Source organism: Barbatula barbatula (assembly GCF_947034865.1).
Source record: "Barbatula barbatula genome assembly, chromosome: 10".
Classification (NCBI taxonomy): domain Eukaryota; kingdom Metazoa; phylum Chordata; class Actinopteri; order Cypriniformes; family Nemacheilidae; genus Barbatula; species Barbatula barbatula.
This window is the reverse complement of record NC_136773.1, coordinates 20,109,124-20,126,376: the sequence shown is the minus strand read 5'-3', so window position 1 is coordinate 20,126,376 and position 17,253 is coordinate 20,109,124. Positions and strand designations below refer to the sequence as shown.

Here is a 17,253-nt window from a genome sequence, read left to right as displayed (position 1 = left end):
GGTAACTGATAGGTCCTCAGAGCAGCTCAATTGTACTGGGTTATTCAGCGGAGCAAAATAGTGAGAAAGTATTATCAGAGTCATCAGAACCACAGTGAGGACTGAACGAAGACATCTAGGTTAAAGAAGCCAGAGTCAACAAGTCAGGGGTCACTCACTAAACGTGAAATATTCATTTGATAAGAATATGGATTACCACAGATGAACATTAAATATGGACTATGAGACTGCTTGTTTAAAGGGATAGTTTAGCCAAAATTATTTACTTACTCTCATGTCGTTTCAAACCTCAGTGAATTACTTTTTCTGCCGAACACAAAAGAAGACATTTTGAAGAATGTTGAAAACCAAACAACATTGGACCCCATTGACTTCCATTATATGGACACAAAACCACGGAGATATTAGTCAGAATATCTACTTTTGTGTCCTGCAGAAGGAAGTCGTGGTTTTAACGCGAGGGTGAATAAATTACGACAGAAGTTTAATTTTGGGGTTAAACCCGTGACTTGTGAAGCCAATATGATTTCGTGCTTAAAATCTGTGGCATTTTTTTCTTCTACAGAAAAAAAAGAAAAGTCATGCGTCTGAAAAGTAACATAAATAGTTGACTCTTTCATCATCTACTCACCCTGTTGTGTAAACTTCTCTTTCTTCTGCAGCACACCAAAGAAGATATTTAGAAAAATGTTGGTCACTAAAAAGCGTAGGTCCCCATTGACTAATATTGTATGGACGCAAAAACAATGCGTGTCAACGGGGACCAAGGGTTTCAGTCACCAACATTCTTGAAAATATATTCTGTTGTGTTCTGCAGAAGAAAGAAAGTCACACAGGTTTGAAATGACAAGAGGGCGAGTAAATAACCGCAGAATTTTCATTGCTTTAAAGCAGGCTACCATTTCATTTAAACCAGTATTTGCTCTATGGCGGTAAATATAGACGGTCTGAAAATATGACTCATTCTTCTGTTTTTGACAGGGTAAATATTAGCATGTGCTCGTCACATTACACAAGCTGGACAAATTGAACAATGCAGAGGCGATGAAACTTTAATGAGATCTTTTGTTTGATCATGTAAACAGGACTGTAGTTTCCACTCTACCACGAGTGTGCTGAAGGACCATATGTGCACCGAAGAAACACGAGCTCAATGAACTGTGTGTGAATCGTGATGTCAGGTTTCTATGACATAGGCAATTCTTAGTTTGCATTCATTACAAGTGTGCACCATATAAAGAGCATGAAGCAGATAGTATTTTTTAGTAGTATTTTAAGACAACAGGTTTTAAGTTCTAGTCTGAGGTAAAGTGAACTCTGCAGTTAGCAGTCTGTATATGACTGTATATGACTCGGTCTGTGTATTTTGTGTGCATAGGAAGTCAATGGGGGCCAATGTTGTTTAGTTACCATCGTTCTTCAAAACATTTTCTAATGTGTTCTGCAGAAGAAAGCCACATGAGCTTAAAATGACATTAAAGATGAAAGAATGTCAATTTTTGGGCGAATTATGCCTTTAACAAAAAACAAATTTGGCGCCCCCTTGTGCTTTTCGGCTGTAAATACAATCACATTGGTTTAATCCCTTCAGAGTTTATTTTCATTTTAATTCAAATTTGCTGTACAGCTTTATTTTTTGCAAATATTTTAGGTAGATGTGGCATTTGAAATTACACTTCAATTTTGTTGATCTGAAATGCATTTCATGAAATGGACGAATTAGGCCAAAACTCGTCTGTTTCAGATAAATGACGTATAACCTTGACAAGGCAAACAACATTTGTTATACTGTAGGCTAAATCTTTTTATTCGTCACTTAAATAGAGATTCAGTAGAACTTGAACTACAGGTCAAGAAAGTCCAACCAGACGTAAACTTTAAGCAGAAAAACAATGTAACATGGGCAGATCCCGTGAGAAAGTAAATGAATCGTCCGTTATCTCAGAGCAAAGATGGTGCTCCTGTTTTCATCAACACAATGAGTTTCAACACAAACGCATGAATATTGTAGAGATAACTGAGAAATCAGTGTTTTGAACTTTCACAGAGTGAATCTAATACTAGTTACAGTGACCATGTGTTCAATGCTCAAATGTTCAAATCCTCTTCTACACACCAAATGCTCTATACAAGCATGATGTAGAAGAACATAGTGTAGCGTATGAAAAGTTGATCAACAGCAGTTTAAGCAGCAATACAGTATCGTGTCATACCGTAAATGCACTGATAAAAGTTATTGCCAGTGAACGATGAGCACTTCATGGCTGTGGTGAAAAGGTGACAATAAACTAAAACCTTTCAAACACATAACCTTAAACTCAGTCCATGCTTTGACCTAAAACAATTTAAACAGTAAAAGTATAAACAGTACAAGTATAAACTTCATTCATCTGCAATGAAACATTTTCTTCAAATACTAGGAAAACAGTAGTAATACTGAAATGAGTAAACCGAGGGTGTCATTCTTTTGACTTGTTCATGAACAAATGGACAGAATAAAAAGAATTAAAAGGAGACATGCCGAGATTATCAATGACAACCGTTCTGACTCATCCCTCACATCTGTAAACAAATATGAAGCTATGTTTGTTAAAGCTCTTACAATGAATTATTTTACAATTCTGTAAGTGGATTTGTGTCTGAATAATCATTTCTGTCAGATTGTTGTCACTTTCTTTAACGTCAAATGCTTCCTTGAAGGGATACTTCAACCCAAAACAAAAGATTCTTCCATGAATTATTCAACCTCAAGTACTTCCAAACCTTGCGTACAACCAAATAAATAAATGTTTACAGGTATGCAACGATTTGAGTAATCAATGACAACATTTTCATTTTTGGGTGAACTGTCCCTTTAAGCAAGTCAATTTAGAGGGACTGAATAAATGCAAATGTGCTTTGTTAACACGGTCATGACTGAAGTTAAAAAAAAGAATTTAAAACCGTGTTTTGTTTTAAAATGAATCATAAATGCAGTGCCTTGCTCCATAGACTGCTATTATGTAACATTTGCATTTTTGCTTTTACAAACTGAGAGACAAGTCGATGTGTACGGACTCAAAATCATTCCTTTCCTCTATTAGTTTTGGTACCAACAAAGTACTCTCTGCAAAGGCATATGCCAAGGGGAATGATGTCAGTACTTCAAATACTTTTACTGGACCCTATAGACCACCTCGGAAGACGTAAACGATGCTGGTCCAGAAGAACTTCCTGTTTCAGTTTTAAACAATACACATCGTTTAAACAAAATACAACGATAATAACATTTATAACAGATTTAAAATGTTAAACGAATATCTTTAAGATGTTATTATATTCGCAAGATTTAAATCAAATTAAAAATGAATCTGGAAGTGCTTCTGGACTTGAAGTGGTCTATAGTATAATTAAGAGAACACTGTATAGGATCCATCCAATACTGTCTCGTGAAGGCATTGTGTGGTTCATGGCCAGTAAATTGAGCACCAAAACAAAACGGGCAAATTATGTGTACTGTATATAGACAAAATGTTATTAGACACAAAGAAAACACTAAACGTAAACAGATAAATGTAAGGTATCAAAGAGTAGTTTTTCAGTGGGAATCTACAGGAGCCAGTGCAAGGTATACAAGTATTCAAAAGGCAGTTTACACAGCAAAGAAACCACACAACGTAAAAATAAAACACACGCACGTTTCTAACAAAACATTATTGAAAGAACCCTGGTCCAAGTAGAGGCAACATAGCAGTTGCTCCAGAAGTTTATGGGTTGTGATGTCACTGCAAATATGGTAAAAACAAGGTCTCGTGACACTGCTTATGTTGTGACCTCTACTATGGGAAAAATAACAGCAATACGCCTGTTATACTTCAGCTTTGCATTGACCAGAATACTCTAGAAACACTGCCAACTTTTCCATGATAAGCTACATAGGTCACAATTGAATCATCGCTGTCGGACTGAAAGCTTGTATCTCCAAAAACTGCCATTTTACGGGAATTAAAAAGAAAAAAACACTCATTATTTTCTATAATTTAACAATGTGTCGTCTAAGATAGCAAGCTTTTTCAATATGTTTCAATGACTAAATATTCGCAAAAGTAACAGACAAGCACGAAGGGTGGCAAATAAAAACATACACATATTTAAAAATCATGAAAAATAACACACGGTTTTAGTCTGACAGCGACGATTTGTGCATATAAAACTGAATTATGGTTAAACGATGTTAAATTTATTAGAGAGACCCTCTAAAAGAAGGACCTGTCATGTTCTGTGTAGATGTGACTCATGTTTGGAGAGATCCATGCCGAGTTGGAAGTACAAATAAACCTTAAAGGGCTACATTTCTACTCTTCTTGTCCTAACGCTCTCCGCCACAGGGTGGCAGCAGCAGCTACAGGACGTACAAGTCGTCTCAAAAAAGCCACTTCCATGGGAAGTACAGTGCAGTCTAGTGCAGTTTTTGGGTGGAGAGCCTGATGGGGCAGGTCTCAGCTGTGGTAGCTGGGAACCGCCGCCTGTTTTTGCGAGAGGCGCATCAGCTCCTCTCGGATGGCTTTGATGAGCGAGGCGGATGAGTGGTTGGGAGGAGAAGGCTCCTCAGGAGGTGCCGAGGGAGGGTAGCCCAGGCCGAGAGAATCCAGATGGGTGGGGGCGGCAGATGGCTCCTTAAGGCCATTCCTGGAGGTCTGGAACACAGAGATGGAGGTGTAGTCAAGAGAGCCAAGAACCTAAACAATGACGTGATGGACGATAGAAAAAAGGAAAGGAAGAAAGGCAGGAAAAATGAGAGGAATGGGAGTAAGAAAGAAAATATGGAGGAAAGGAGACACAAAAGGAATTATAAAGTAAGAGTAAAGCAAGAAAGGAACTTTTCACTAAGGTAAAGAAAAGTAAGAGAGTTTCTGGATTTATCATAGTACATGTATATTATTCCACAGAAAAGAAAGCTTAATTTAAAACAGCAAATGAAGAAAAAATTCTTACAGGGTCTCTGTTGTTAGCAAATTTGTTGTTGTCCTCATTATACAGACCCCAGTTTAGCCCACCGGGCTGCCGGCTGTCATTGACACGACCCGCCAGGCCAGCATGAGTTAAATGATGCAGCTGACCCCCTGAACACCATAACATTTTTTGCGTTAAAGCTTTGCATAATTCAATAATATAGCCTTTCTAAAAAGAGCGCAAAACGTTTTGTTGAAATTTGTGACACATTTTAAATGATCTTTAGATTCTGATATAACACAAAACAACAATTGGAACAAGGAAGTTATTTATACTTTATATTACATTTTATTATTTATTCATTTTATTATTGTGGTATTATGATTACCAAAATAACAAAATGCCTAGGAAGACATGAAATGTGATTCAAGCAAAGAGATCTTATAGTTATACTTAATATTTTTTATAGTTTACAACAACTAAAACTATTAAAACATATTAGCCTAAATATTATTTGAATTATTTTTGAATATTATTAATATATCTAAACAGTAAAATTATTAAACTACACAAAACTAAAACTAGAAATAAAAAATATATATTAAACCTGTATATATATATATATATATATAAATAAATGACAATAATGAAATAAAACTAAAATGAACTTGAAAACTAAAAAGCTATTTAAAACTATGAATACGACAACAATAAAAATAAAACAAAGTGATAATCGCTCAGAAGACTTTCTTTGATATATTATGTAAATATATTGTTCATAAATTATACAATTTTCATTAGAAATTCCAGAAGATCTCAAGAGTTCATATAGGCAGATTATTTTCATCGAATCATGTTAGCACACACCTGCAGTGCCACCTACAGGCCTTGGCCTGGCAGAGGAGGGGGGCTCATCTATGTGGCCCACTCGACCATAGTACAGCGACTCTGACTGGAGCTGTTCAGGTAAAGCATCACCTGGTGGGATGTAGCCAGAACCCAAACCTTGCCTGTAATGTTGTCACAACCAGATATAAACAACTGACACCGCACACTCACACCAAAACAAGTCTAACTGTGAGTGACATTAAGGACACTCGTTTTATCACTCACCTATGTAGTAAACCCTGTACCGTTGAAGGAGGCAGACCTAATTCAGCATATCTCTGAAAGAGAAATACAGGCTATGAGCTTAAAACAGTCAGAAAGGCCGCAACTGGAGCGTTTCAGTGCATCAGGCTAAATAAACCATGCGTCCCAGAAAAGAGCAAAGCTTTTGAATAGCTGTTCTACTCTTTACACAGCGAAGGCAGCACAGAAACCGAATCTGAAGCGGAAAAAAACACGAAAATGTGTCTTTACACGGACCGTTAATGCGGCTCTAAAGCAACATAAAAGCATTTACACAGGAATTCATATTATGCAAAATATTGCTGAACATAACAACAAAAGCACAGTTCTAACAATATGCTAATAAAATAATGTCTTAAATTAAACGATATAAACTCCCAAAAAAATACTGACACTAATGATAACAATGCATACTTTGGATAAAGCAATATTAGGCTTATTTCACAACAAACGCTCTATAGAAATGTGTTATAATCGGGTCACTGCGGGTACTGAATCACTGCTTACTGAAAGACGCCGAAAGTTGTTTTAAAGAGCCAGAAAGTCTCTGTCGACCAGATAAATGAACATATCTGGTGTAACAGCAATTGCTATGTACGAAATATTGTTCTCAATGAGATGCGTTTGGAAACATAACGACAAAATCCTGCATTTCAATCCTTGCCCGATGCGACTCGAACAATTTAGGCCACGTTTACACGATGAAAAATGAAAGCGTTTTTGAAAAGTATCACGTACACATGATAGAGTTATCAAAACGGTCTGCATTTACACGGATCCAGGAAAACGGATATAAACACTGCAGTATGCACGCCAAGCCAGTGGGTGGCGATGTTGTTGTGTAAAGAAACGACGTGCCTTGGCACATTCACAGTTATAAGCCAAAAGTGCTTTTTAATACCGTTGGTCGATGTTTGTGTGTTTTAAGTCTGGCAAAGGTAAGAAATAGTGTGTCTCGGCTGGTCTTATTGGTGCAGCAAATCCACATTTTGCTGAGGAAACGTTAATACATAGTCGAGCAGCGAAAGCTCACAGTACAGGAAGCAGCCATATTGTTTTGGGTATACTCGTGCAACTGCCTCACTTTACGATCTGCACATTTACATTATTATGATACAAGTGTTTTAATGTAAAGGGTAAGAAAAGCACACACTCTCTCATCACAATATAAACAGGTCTCAACAATCATTCTCCAAACATCGCTATACACGATCTACAATAAAAGTATTTATTTAATTTGACCGATTGAAAAAACATATTATTTTTTGTCCACGGTTACCGTGCAATGAAAAAAAAGTTTGGAAATGGCTACTCTAAATAATTCATTCTTACCCCTGTGTAGGGATTGAGGGGTGGGTATCCAGGGGCCCAGGGCCGTGGACCACGAGAAGGTGGGCTGTTAGGGGGCGGGGCTGTGGGGTTGAGTCCGACCCCTGGCAGGGTGATGCCAGCTGTGCTTCCCTGAGACGTAGGAGACACAAGGGCGAAGGCGTCATCCAGTAGAGAGTGCATCTGCTGACGGGCTTCTTCTATAGATGGCTGTGGTGGAAGGTAGGGAGGAGGAGGAGGAGGATGGCCTGGAGGGGGAGAAATGGGGCTGTGGAAAACGTCATCCGTTGGGGATGGGCTATGATGCTCAGGGCCCTGGTCTGGGTCAGACTGCAACAAAACAATTATAAATGTAGAATAAAGTTTGCATAAGGTTACAGACATTTAACCTTAAAAGGCGCAAGTGGTCTTCACGTCTTGCTGGCAAATGTAACAGTGGGCTTGATCTTTAGAACCAAACTAAGCATTATGTAAATGTTTTTTGGTTTACTGATGTAATTATATAAATATGCCATAAAAGTAATTGCAGGTATCAAATATATAAATAAATTCAACAGTATTCAGCAGGTCATGTGACCTCAATATGAAGGCCTCCATTAGGGACGTAATAAACACATGTAGGTTCAGTGCACTGACCACATATGCTATGTTATTGACTCCTGGGTATTTTCTGTACGTCCCGTCACAGTCTGTTATGAGTCTGTCCCTGTCAGCATCTGTCATATCACCGTTTAACTGTTTCTTCTGTTTAGGAGAACGCTTGCCTCTGTTGCTGAAAAAACACATCCAATACAAAGTATGTTTAGACACTGTACTGTTAGGACAACTTAAACAGTAGAGAGAAAAAAGAAAGAAAGAAATGGTACAAAATTGATGAAAATGAACTAAACTTTGCAGGTATTTGGCAACTACAGTGTCTTAAAGAATATGGGGTTTATTTGTATTATATGTATTAAATACAAATTATGCATAGAAAAACAAAAAGCTCATCATATATCATATATTATAAATATTGTAGTAATATAATTTTCATTAAAAACCGAACATGTGGTCACTACTGTTAAGATCATCTTAATGGGGTTTTATTCTGACTTGGTTTGAATAAGTGTTGTCTATTTATTTGATAATAATCTGTGTTAACTGTTTAATCCTTTTGTACCTTTTCTTGGGCTCCGTGTAGAGAGAAGGCATGTGAATGTCTGGATCCAGAATCTTTTCAATCTGCATTTGGGCCTTTTGGTAGATTCGGTCTTGTTCTTTGGAATCACCGAGCCCATCGATGAGGTCATCCATAGCGGGGAAGTCATAATGGCCCTTCCTTTTGGCTCGCAGTCGGATCTTGTTACGATGGTGCTCGATTTCAGACTTGTGCCTCAGAGCCACCTGGATCTGAAGAAGATACAGTCACACCTTTTACCCCTTTTAAAATATATTCGATCCTGTTAAAGTTTCTTTTTGAAACTTTAAAGTTTGAGACCCTAAGGAAACGCACGCTGATTGCATAATAGATAAGAAACAGATGCATGATGGGTACCTCTTTGCTCAGCTTGGCATTTTCTGCTTTGTCATTGGGGGCAAGGCTGGGTAAGGGCAGGGCCGGCATGGGCTGCATGGCGATGAGCTGAATTTTATTAGGTGGACGTTTCGGGCCGTCAGTTGCACGGGACATTCGGTCAACATGCTCGAAGATGGAGGCTGAAGATAAAGGTTCATCCATGTTGTTGTTCATTGGCGGAGGACCTACAGAACAGATTTCCAGATTTGATGACGTTATATTATTTCAAATATGAAAAGCAATAATAAAAACGAAAAAGCAAAACATTCATTGCCATCCAAGACAAAAAACACGAAAGGATGGGAATTGATCATCTGTTCAAGTATAGTTGCACACCAGAGGGGGGCAGTGTTTGACTAATTCTATAGACACACATTTTAAACAAAGGTAAAAAAGCTCAAGGCAGGCGGATGATACATTGTTTCTAAAAATTGCAGCAGGATGACGTCCAAAAAACCCTTGCTTAAACTAACAAAGCAGACAGAGTCACTCTTACCAATTCTGTTCTTCACTGTGAGTCAGTAACAAGATGAATGAATGGAGGTGTAGAGAGGAGGCGTGAATAGAGAGAAATGTTAATAGTTTGCAAAAGACTCAAGTGAAAAGGATAAAAAGGTCACGCACAATACTTGTATTACACAGAATTCAATTACTTTGAAATAAAGATGCTGTAAGACAATTTGTATTGTGCAAAATATATCATCACCGAGGAGGAGAGAAGGGGATAAATGGATGGCAAAAGTGCTTCTGAAAGAGTTCAGTTTTATGGATAGAAGAATAATTTCTTGGCTTGTCAGACTGAATCTCATTTAGTGTGGGACAGCAGAAAAGAGTATTGAGAGAGAGCCATTGCCACAGGCACTGTCTGACAAAAGTACATCACACAGAGAATAGAAAAAACAGAGAGAGAGAGTGGAAAAAAACAAATCAGCCAAGAGTAAAGATGAGGGTTAGTCACAAAAGAGACAAGACGAATGATGCCAGGCTGACTGGAGAGAGATCCACAAATCACTCCCTCTCTGTACTTATTTACTTCTTTACATCGCACATTTGTTTATAACCTCACGTCTTAAAATCGTGAGACTCAAGAGTTTGTGTTTATATAGATGACTTGCATCTTCATTACACAAAGTGCTCACGCATTTTCTAACTCCATTGATAAAATAGGGCCTCTTAAGCATTAACCTTGTTAAGCTGTGTTTTATAAATTGTGCTGCGTTTGCTCCTCATGTAAATCTGTAATGTTTTGACTGGAAACCAACCAAAAACTTAAATAGATAACATGCTGTTGCACCAATGAAATAAAATGGATTTAGTCAATCGCTTTGGTAAGTAAAAGAAATACGATTATATCCGCGCAACCCAACTCGCACTTTGAACTGACTCAAAATCAAAGCTTCTTACCGTTTAATCCATTAACAGCCGCTCTACGGGTTTGCTTGGGATCGTTGGGAAGCCCGGCAGGTTTCGTACCGTCCTCAGGAGACGCTCTCTCGCTGCCTGGTTCGCTGCCCACTGAGTCCCCCTCTGACGGAGAAATTCTGAAAGACAACAACATCCATCATGAAAACACAATGCCTTTGCGTTTTACAACTTCCTATTATTAAATTCGACCAAAACGTGCTTTTCAAGCCCACTATAATTCTTTAACCAGATGTTTTAATATTATTTACAATGCACATTTAAATACAATATTAACAGTGTTTTTAAAGAGCACAATGAGAGATTTCCTTAGACCCCACCATCAAATCATCATCTTGATAGAAAATGATATTCAGGCATCATCTGCTTTCAACGAGGCATAGGTGTCAAGGGAAAAGCATGGAAAGATGATCCAATCGCCTCATGCTTCTGAAGTGCTCTTTCAATCTAATGTGACCATCAAAGGTTTATGACTTTGTATAGCGCACATTATCTATTTACTGACTTGAATCCTGTGTTGTAAGTGTAACATCTTTTAGTCCAAAGTTATTCAAGCATTTGTATCTATGAATTTAACACCTTAACTTACAAGAAATGCATTTCTTTCTTTCTGGAGAAATATGCAACTACGGTGTATTTATAACATACAATTATGAATGTGCTTGTTCACAAGCTATTAGATATTTGATCGTTTTACCCCAAAGACCTTGTTATTGATCAGTGACGAGTTGTAATCCTGTTAGAAAGCTTTTTATTGATCAGAAGTGGTCTCACCCTTAATAGATATGTGCCTCAAAATAATAAAGATATTACGTTATGAAGCGATTCTCAGAATATGTTTTAAGGGTTTTTCTACTGGCTTTCAAACTGGTTTGCTGTTTAAAAGTGGCCTGTGAACGGAGTTGTCTGTAAAACTAATCGGTAAAACTTTGCAATAAGGTGTTAGTTAACATTAGTAAATGCATTAGCTAACATTAGCTAATAGAGTGTTCACACCAAACGAGTGGACCGAGTGTATTCGAATCGTAAATTCGAGTGTAGTTGGATGCTTGAACATTTTGACTTTACTCGCATCATTCGCGGCGTGAAATTCGCTTCATTACAGACGCGAATCTGGTCATGGGAGGGGCTTATGCCGCTCGCTCACGGCCCTACTAGAGCAAACTTCTGATTGGTTAACGCCGCGCGAAGTTTCGCCAAAGTTCAGTTTTTCAACTCGCATGACTCACGCTAACGCTCAATTCGCGCGAATCGCACCGCAAGTAGGTCATCGTGTCTTTTCATTGACTTCACATGTACATCACTCGCACTTAACGCTAGATTTGAGTTTGGTGTGAACACACTATTACAATGAACAATTTAGTTTATCAGCATTTATTTTTATTTATTTATTTCCTTGTTAATGTTAGTTATTGTCAATACAGTTATTCATTGTGTATTACTAATATTAACAGTGACAACGTTGGATTTTAATAATGTATAAGTAAATGCTGAAATAAACATGAATGAATATTAATAAATTCTGTAGAAGTATTGTTCATTGTTACTTCATGTTAGTTAATGCATTAACTAATTGTTAACAAATAGCACCTTATTGTAAAGTCTTAAGAACTGATCATATTACATTTTAATCACATTTTTAGGGTACCATAAACACTTACTGGCCCCTGCGTCGCTGGCCATTGCGTGAAGCTTTAGAGGAGCCCTTGGACTTGGGTGTTGACACATCTGCGCTCTCAGGTGGGCTTTGCTCCTTGGTGGGCACAGGAATTGGCATCGGCTCTTGAATGACCATGAGATCGTCTTTACTGTGCTGTCCCATGTGCAGCTTGGCGAAGTCAAAACCCTTCACGCTGGGAGTCTGCAGCTAGAGACCGCCATACCAAATAGACGAAGAGGTATTATAAAACGAAATCAATTTGCGAAGGAAACTGTGAAGGACCAATGAAGGATTCAAGAAGACGTTTGTGGTTTCATCAGAACAAAATACTTATAACATTATGCATTTACAAGAAAAGGTTTCATCTCAATTTGTGTTCCATGGAAAAGGAATGATGGGATGAGTAATTGATGACAGAAGATTTTTGAGTTGGCTACTCCATTAATGAACAGCTATTTTTTTCCAGACCAAACAAACCAAAGGGTCACAGCGGGTCAGATTATAGTCAATGTTTCATAAGTCGCCAGAAAACACTGAGATGTATGAAAAATGCATAAACTAATCGTCTTTGTTCAGCGAGCAGTCGACACAACAGAGAGCGTTTCACAGAAATGTGCTCATCTGATGGGAGTAGATCGATTTCTCTCTTTCCCTTCACGTTCCCTTTCAAATGCAAATTAGGCTGTTTAGAACAATTCTGTACGTGAAAAGCTTTTTTCTCATTGCTGTGTGACCGCACATCTGCTGTAACCAAATCTAGGCCACAATCCAGGGGCTGTCCAGATTTAGCTCACATGGCCACAGACTAAGATTATTATTGACCCAATCTAAAACACACTATAAATAAGATATTTTTCTCCATTCAGTGTATTAAAGGGAGATTGTCAACAATTGGAAATGCTATAAACAGGACTAGCATCCAAACACAACGTTACACTTCTAAGCACATCAGATACCTCCGGTGCCCTTAATTTGTGCTGCAACTGTTTCTTTACAGGTTTCTTGGCCTCCTCCTCCTCTTCTTCTTCTTCTTCTTCTTCTTCCTCACTGCTCTCCATTTTCCTAATGCTTTTGGCAGCAATAACAGGTTTCTGATTTGGATGAAGGTGAAAGGAAGTGTTTGCACGTGGTCAACTATCGAATGAAACATTCTGAATAAGATCTGATTATAAATTGACTACACACTACAGGCTCTCGTGTCAACGGGGTCCACGCAGAACTACAACACCACAGTTACAGGGATGCTGGAGTAGCACTCGACAGGCTGCTGAAGGGTAGGGGAGAGAGTGGAATCTTCTTCTTCCTGTTTGGGGACTAACTAGAGGATTATTCTACTGAATACAGAGCACGACACCTCTACTATATTCTACCTTCTCATCTCTCCTTTCTTCCTCCTCCTCTTCGTCATCTTCCTCCTCCTCCTCTTCTTCATCATTATCATCACTAACCTCTAGAAGCTCTTTGCTCATTGACCTCTGGATTACTGGTGGGGATTTTTGTGATGAGGTCTTAGACTTCAAGCATGAGGGAAGGCATAAGTGTAATTGTAACAAAAAGACTTTCCAGGAAGTGCAAAAAGAGCAGTGCGAGACTGCTTAACATTGTAAATAGATTACATAAAAACCTCATTGAAGGGCAGAGAGGGTGATCTTTAAGAGGGCAGGAGTAATACCGCCGTACAGACATACAGCCGGCCAACAGGCTCCTTTCTGCGCTTTCTACATCACGCACACGCTTGTTATAAATGCAGTGCAGAAGAAAAATCATTAGCTATGCTAGTATAGATGTTTAATTGTTTTGACACTGAAATCAATATCCTATAATGTTATCGCACAATTTGTTGTATATAATCTTTATATAATTTTAATTAACATCATTTTTTTTATTACAGCTATTTTTCCACAGCTTGACAACCATGGGGTCAAGAGGTATGAAAGTCAGTGACTTAGGACTGCCTAAAACCTTCACATGTATGGTAAACACACGTCAATATTCATATTTGATAAAACAATCTGGTATAGATGTTTAATTGTTTTGACACTGAAATAAATATCCTATAATGTTATCGCATAATTTCTCAAATATAATTTTTGTTATTGTTATTTATTCTTCTCGTCTTTCTATAACTGAAATTTTAATTGAAAACATGACAGGTTACATGACAGGTTTTCTGTGACTTTGGTGTGTTATAAGTTGTCCATGCATGTCTTAGAATGCATCTTTCGTTCTTTCATTTTTGTGTCTTAGTGTCTATCTAAAAGCGAATGCTCGCCCAATCCTGCCTGAAAGCCTCGTGTAACCACACCCCCACAAATCTACGTTGGTTCGTGGTATGATTTAACTCAGACCGCCCAAATGTATATGCAATGAAGGTGGGCATTCAATTGCTTTGGAACCAGGCCTTACATTTCTGTCACACGATTGCAGTTTTCGACCGATCACTACGCACTGGTTAACTGGCCAATCTTAGCACACCTTGCTTTTCAGAGAGGCGGGGCAAAGAGGAGATACAAACATGCACGGTATGTGGAAAATACAGCGTTTTTGAACCTTAAATCATGTATACACATTGCATTTCATCTAAAACAAACGATAATATTAGTTTTAGCCGTTTCAGATGACCCCTTTCAGCTCATACTTGGTATCTTCTCTCAAAGGCATTTGGAGTAAAACAGCTCTATTTGTAACAAGCGCATACAAGTGACCTGAACCGGATGCGATGAGACCTGTTTTCCGGTTTCTATAAAGCCTATAGAAGTCTATGAGATGTCCTTACTAATTTAGTGATAGTTTCCTCTGTGTGTGTGTGAGTAAATAGGTACAGTGCAGCTGATAACCATCTTAAAAGCCATATCCTCATGATGTAACCATAAAGGATTATAAAAAAAAACGCGCACAAAAAACAGCTGGCCAGTGTCCTGCAACAGAGCCATTTGACTCTGTAGTGAGATGAGATAAGCAGCTCAGACACACAGGAGCCACACGGACCGATTAGCAATATTACTGGAAAACTAGCAGACATGCAACCAAACGCAAAAACAAAACTAACCACGTGACCTGATCTTGTCAGAAAGGAAAATAATCACATCTCTGGAAAACTTCCATTAATCAAAGCTGAAATATTGCATTTCATAACATATGACTCATACAGTCGGACAGTTCTCCTCTTTCTTACCTTCTGCCTCTGTTGGACTGTGCTCATGGTGTCCGGCTGGAATTCCAGTTTATCGGTGCGGCAGAGTTTCCAGTACAGGATAGATATGATAATGATCACCACCACCGCGGGGACCACCACCCCCACAATTATCCACGTGTTGGTTTTGTCTGTATCTGAGGGATGGGAGGCCTGTTTTTCCACAGCTGGACACAGATGGGGTGAAGAAGTATGAAAGTGAGTGGCTCAGGACAGCGTGTAACCCTCACATGTATGGTCATCATATTTGAGACAAAGACTGTTCCAAAAGTTTTATGCATGATCATTAAATTGCTCTTATCTCACTGTACACCGAATTCATTTTACTGTAGAGTGAAAGAATGAAAGGTCGGAAGGCTTACGCTGTGCTAATATTCCCTGGATGCGGTATCCCATGACGATAGCTGCATGCTGCATTTCCAGACTGTTGAGCATGTTGGCCGTGGTTGCAGCAGGAAGCCTCTTTCCGTTAGCTCCTTCCACAAAGTAGATAATCTCCAGGGGATTGTCAGGGCCCACCAGACGAGTGGTCTGCACAATCTGAACGCAGAAAAAAGCATGACGTTCAATACAATTATTATTATTTCAATTCATTTATACAGGTAGTGACTAGTAAGGAAGAATACACAATGCGAAAGAATAAAAAAGCTGACGTTGTCTTATACAAATTCTGTATTCAGTACACTACTTAAGCGTCATATACCTTCTCTATATATTAACTTTTTAATTGTGCATATGGAAATTTCTAACACATTAACACGACTCAGGGATGTGATTGTTCCGTATAAATACGGATTTTCAAATTTTTTTACCTCGCTGGGATCACCCGCGTAATTCGTGACGTGATTGGGGGGTGTGGGATGTGCGCAGTCATCATACAGCCGTCCAACAGGATCCTTTCTACACTCTCTACATCATGCACACGCATGTTATAAATGCAGTGCGGCCTCTTTATTCCGAACATAGTTTTGCGAGTTCTGAATGCATACAATTAAATGAACTGAAACCGGAACATGCAGCGTTTGCAAAACCTTTATTACATGCGGGTTGCGGACTCTGTATGAATGACGTAGATGCGCCATCTAGTGGCTGTATATGCAAGTCTGTTGAGGCCACAGTATTCTTTAGTCTTTGTGTTCAACTATTGTTTAATGAATTAAACTTTAATGAATTATTGCTGGTAATGTTTTTTAATCATGCCTAATATAAACTTCTGAAGGGGTGTCATTTGTTAATGCCATCTTATTTGACATTAGCATAAGATATTTGCACAAACCATCAACCTTCTTTATTAAATACTTAGGTGACTTTTAAACTAATAAACATTTGAACTGATATTTCCAAAATTGCCAGTCATAATTGGGTAATTATAATAGTTTGTTTTTGTGTGTTGCCAAGTGAAAAAATATCTTATTGGCGAACAGTTGCCTGTTTTTAGTCATGTAACATTTAGTTACTAACATTAAAGACTTTTTTTGTGGTGGATTGGGTGAGGGTGTGTGCAGTCTTCCTTCTTTTTTGTCCTTGGCTGATCACATGCCTGACAACTAAATATCTCACAATTCTCTTATATAGAGAAGGAAAGACAAAGGATCTAAAAGCTGGATAAGTTAAGAGTTTCCAGGGTTATTAGGGTGGAAAAACAGCGTGCCGGGGTCTGGGCTCACCTTAGCTTGACCTACATTGAATGAGCACCTTGCGTGGTGAACCCTCACAGACATTAAAAGCTCATTTTGAAAGTGCTGCTACCTCAGGGAGCTTTACTAAAAACAGAAGATGGCTACCCCATTTCCCAACTAAAATATGAGTGGTGCTTTTATGTGCCAAAACCAGACGTCACAATCCCAGGGTGTTGCGCATGGTTAGTAGAGAATTGCAGTTTGGTTTCTGGGACATTGTAAGTGGTTGATATAACATTAAGAAACACCACAGAGCATCATTACGATAATTTTCATCTTATTTCTTTGTTACTAAGAGTGGATACATTAAGACTCATTTGGAAACCACAAGGACAGCTAGTCAGGCTTCGGG

The 17,253-nt window shown here is 38.4% G+C and overlaps 1 protein-coding gene across 1 annotated transcript in view; it reads right to left on the bottom strand.

Annotated features, from left to right (window-relative positions):
- Positions 1-1,790: 1,790 nt before the first annotated feature.
- The window catches only part of LOC306899293 (UPF0606 protein KIAA1549), a 34,318-nt gene continuing 18,855 nt past the window's right edge, over positions 1,791-17,253 (bottom strand). Inside the window, exons 9-21 of the mRNA XM_079465447.1 lie at positions 15,585-15,762; positions 15,205-15,389; positions 12,031-12,236; positions 10,352-10,488; positions 9,444-9,458; positions 8,927-9,132; positions 8,552-8,781; positions 8,029-8,158; positions 7,396-7,722; positions 6,046-6,098; positions 5,800-5,942; positions 4,975-5,102; positions 1,791-4,718 (exon numbers count right to left, since the gene is read on the bottom strand). Of these exons, the coding sequence (XP_079321573.1) occupies positions 4,479-4,718; positions 4,975-5,102; positions 5,800-5,942; positions 6,046-6,098; positions 7,396-7,722; positions 8,029-8,158; positions 8,552-8,781; positions 8,927-9,132; positions 9,444-9,458; positions 10,352-10,488; positions 12,031-12,236; positions 15,205-15,389; positions 15,585-15,762 (2,178 nt within the window). The 3' untranslated portion in view covers positions 1,791-4,478. The remainder of the gene's footprint in view (positions 4,719-4,974; positions 5,103-5,799; positions 5,943-6,045; positions 6,099-7,395; positions 7,723-8,028; positions 8,159-8,551; positions 8,782-8,926; positions 9,133-9,443; positions 9,459-10,351; positions 10,489-12,030; positions 12,237-15,204; positions 15,390-15,584; positions 15,763-17,253) is intronic.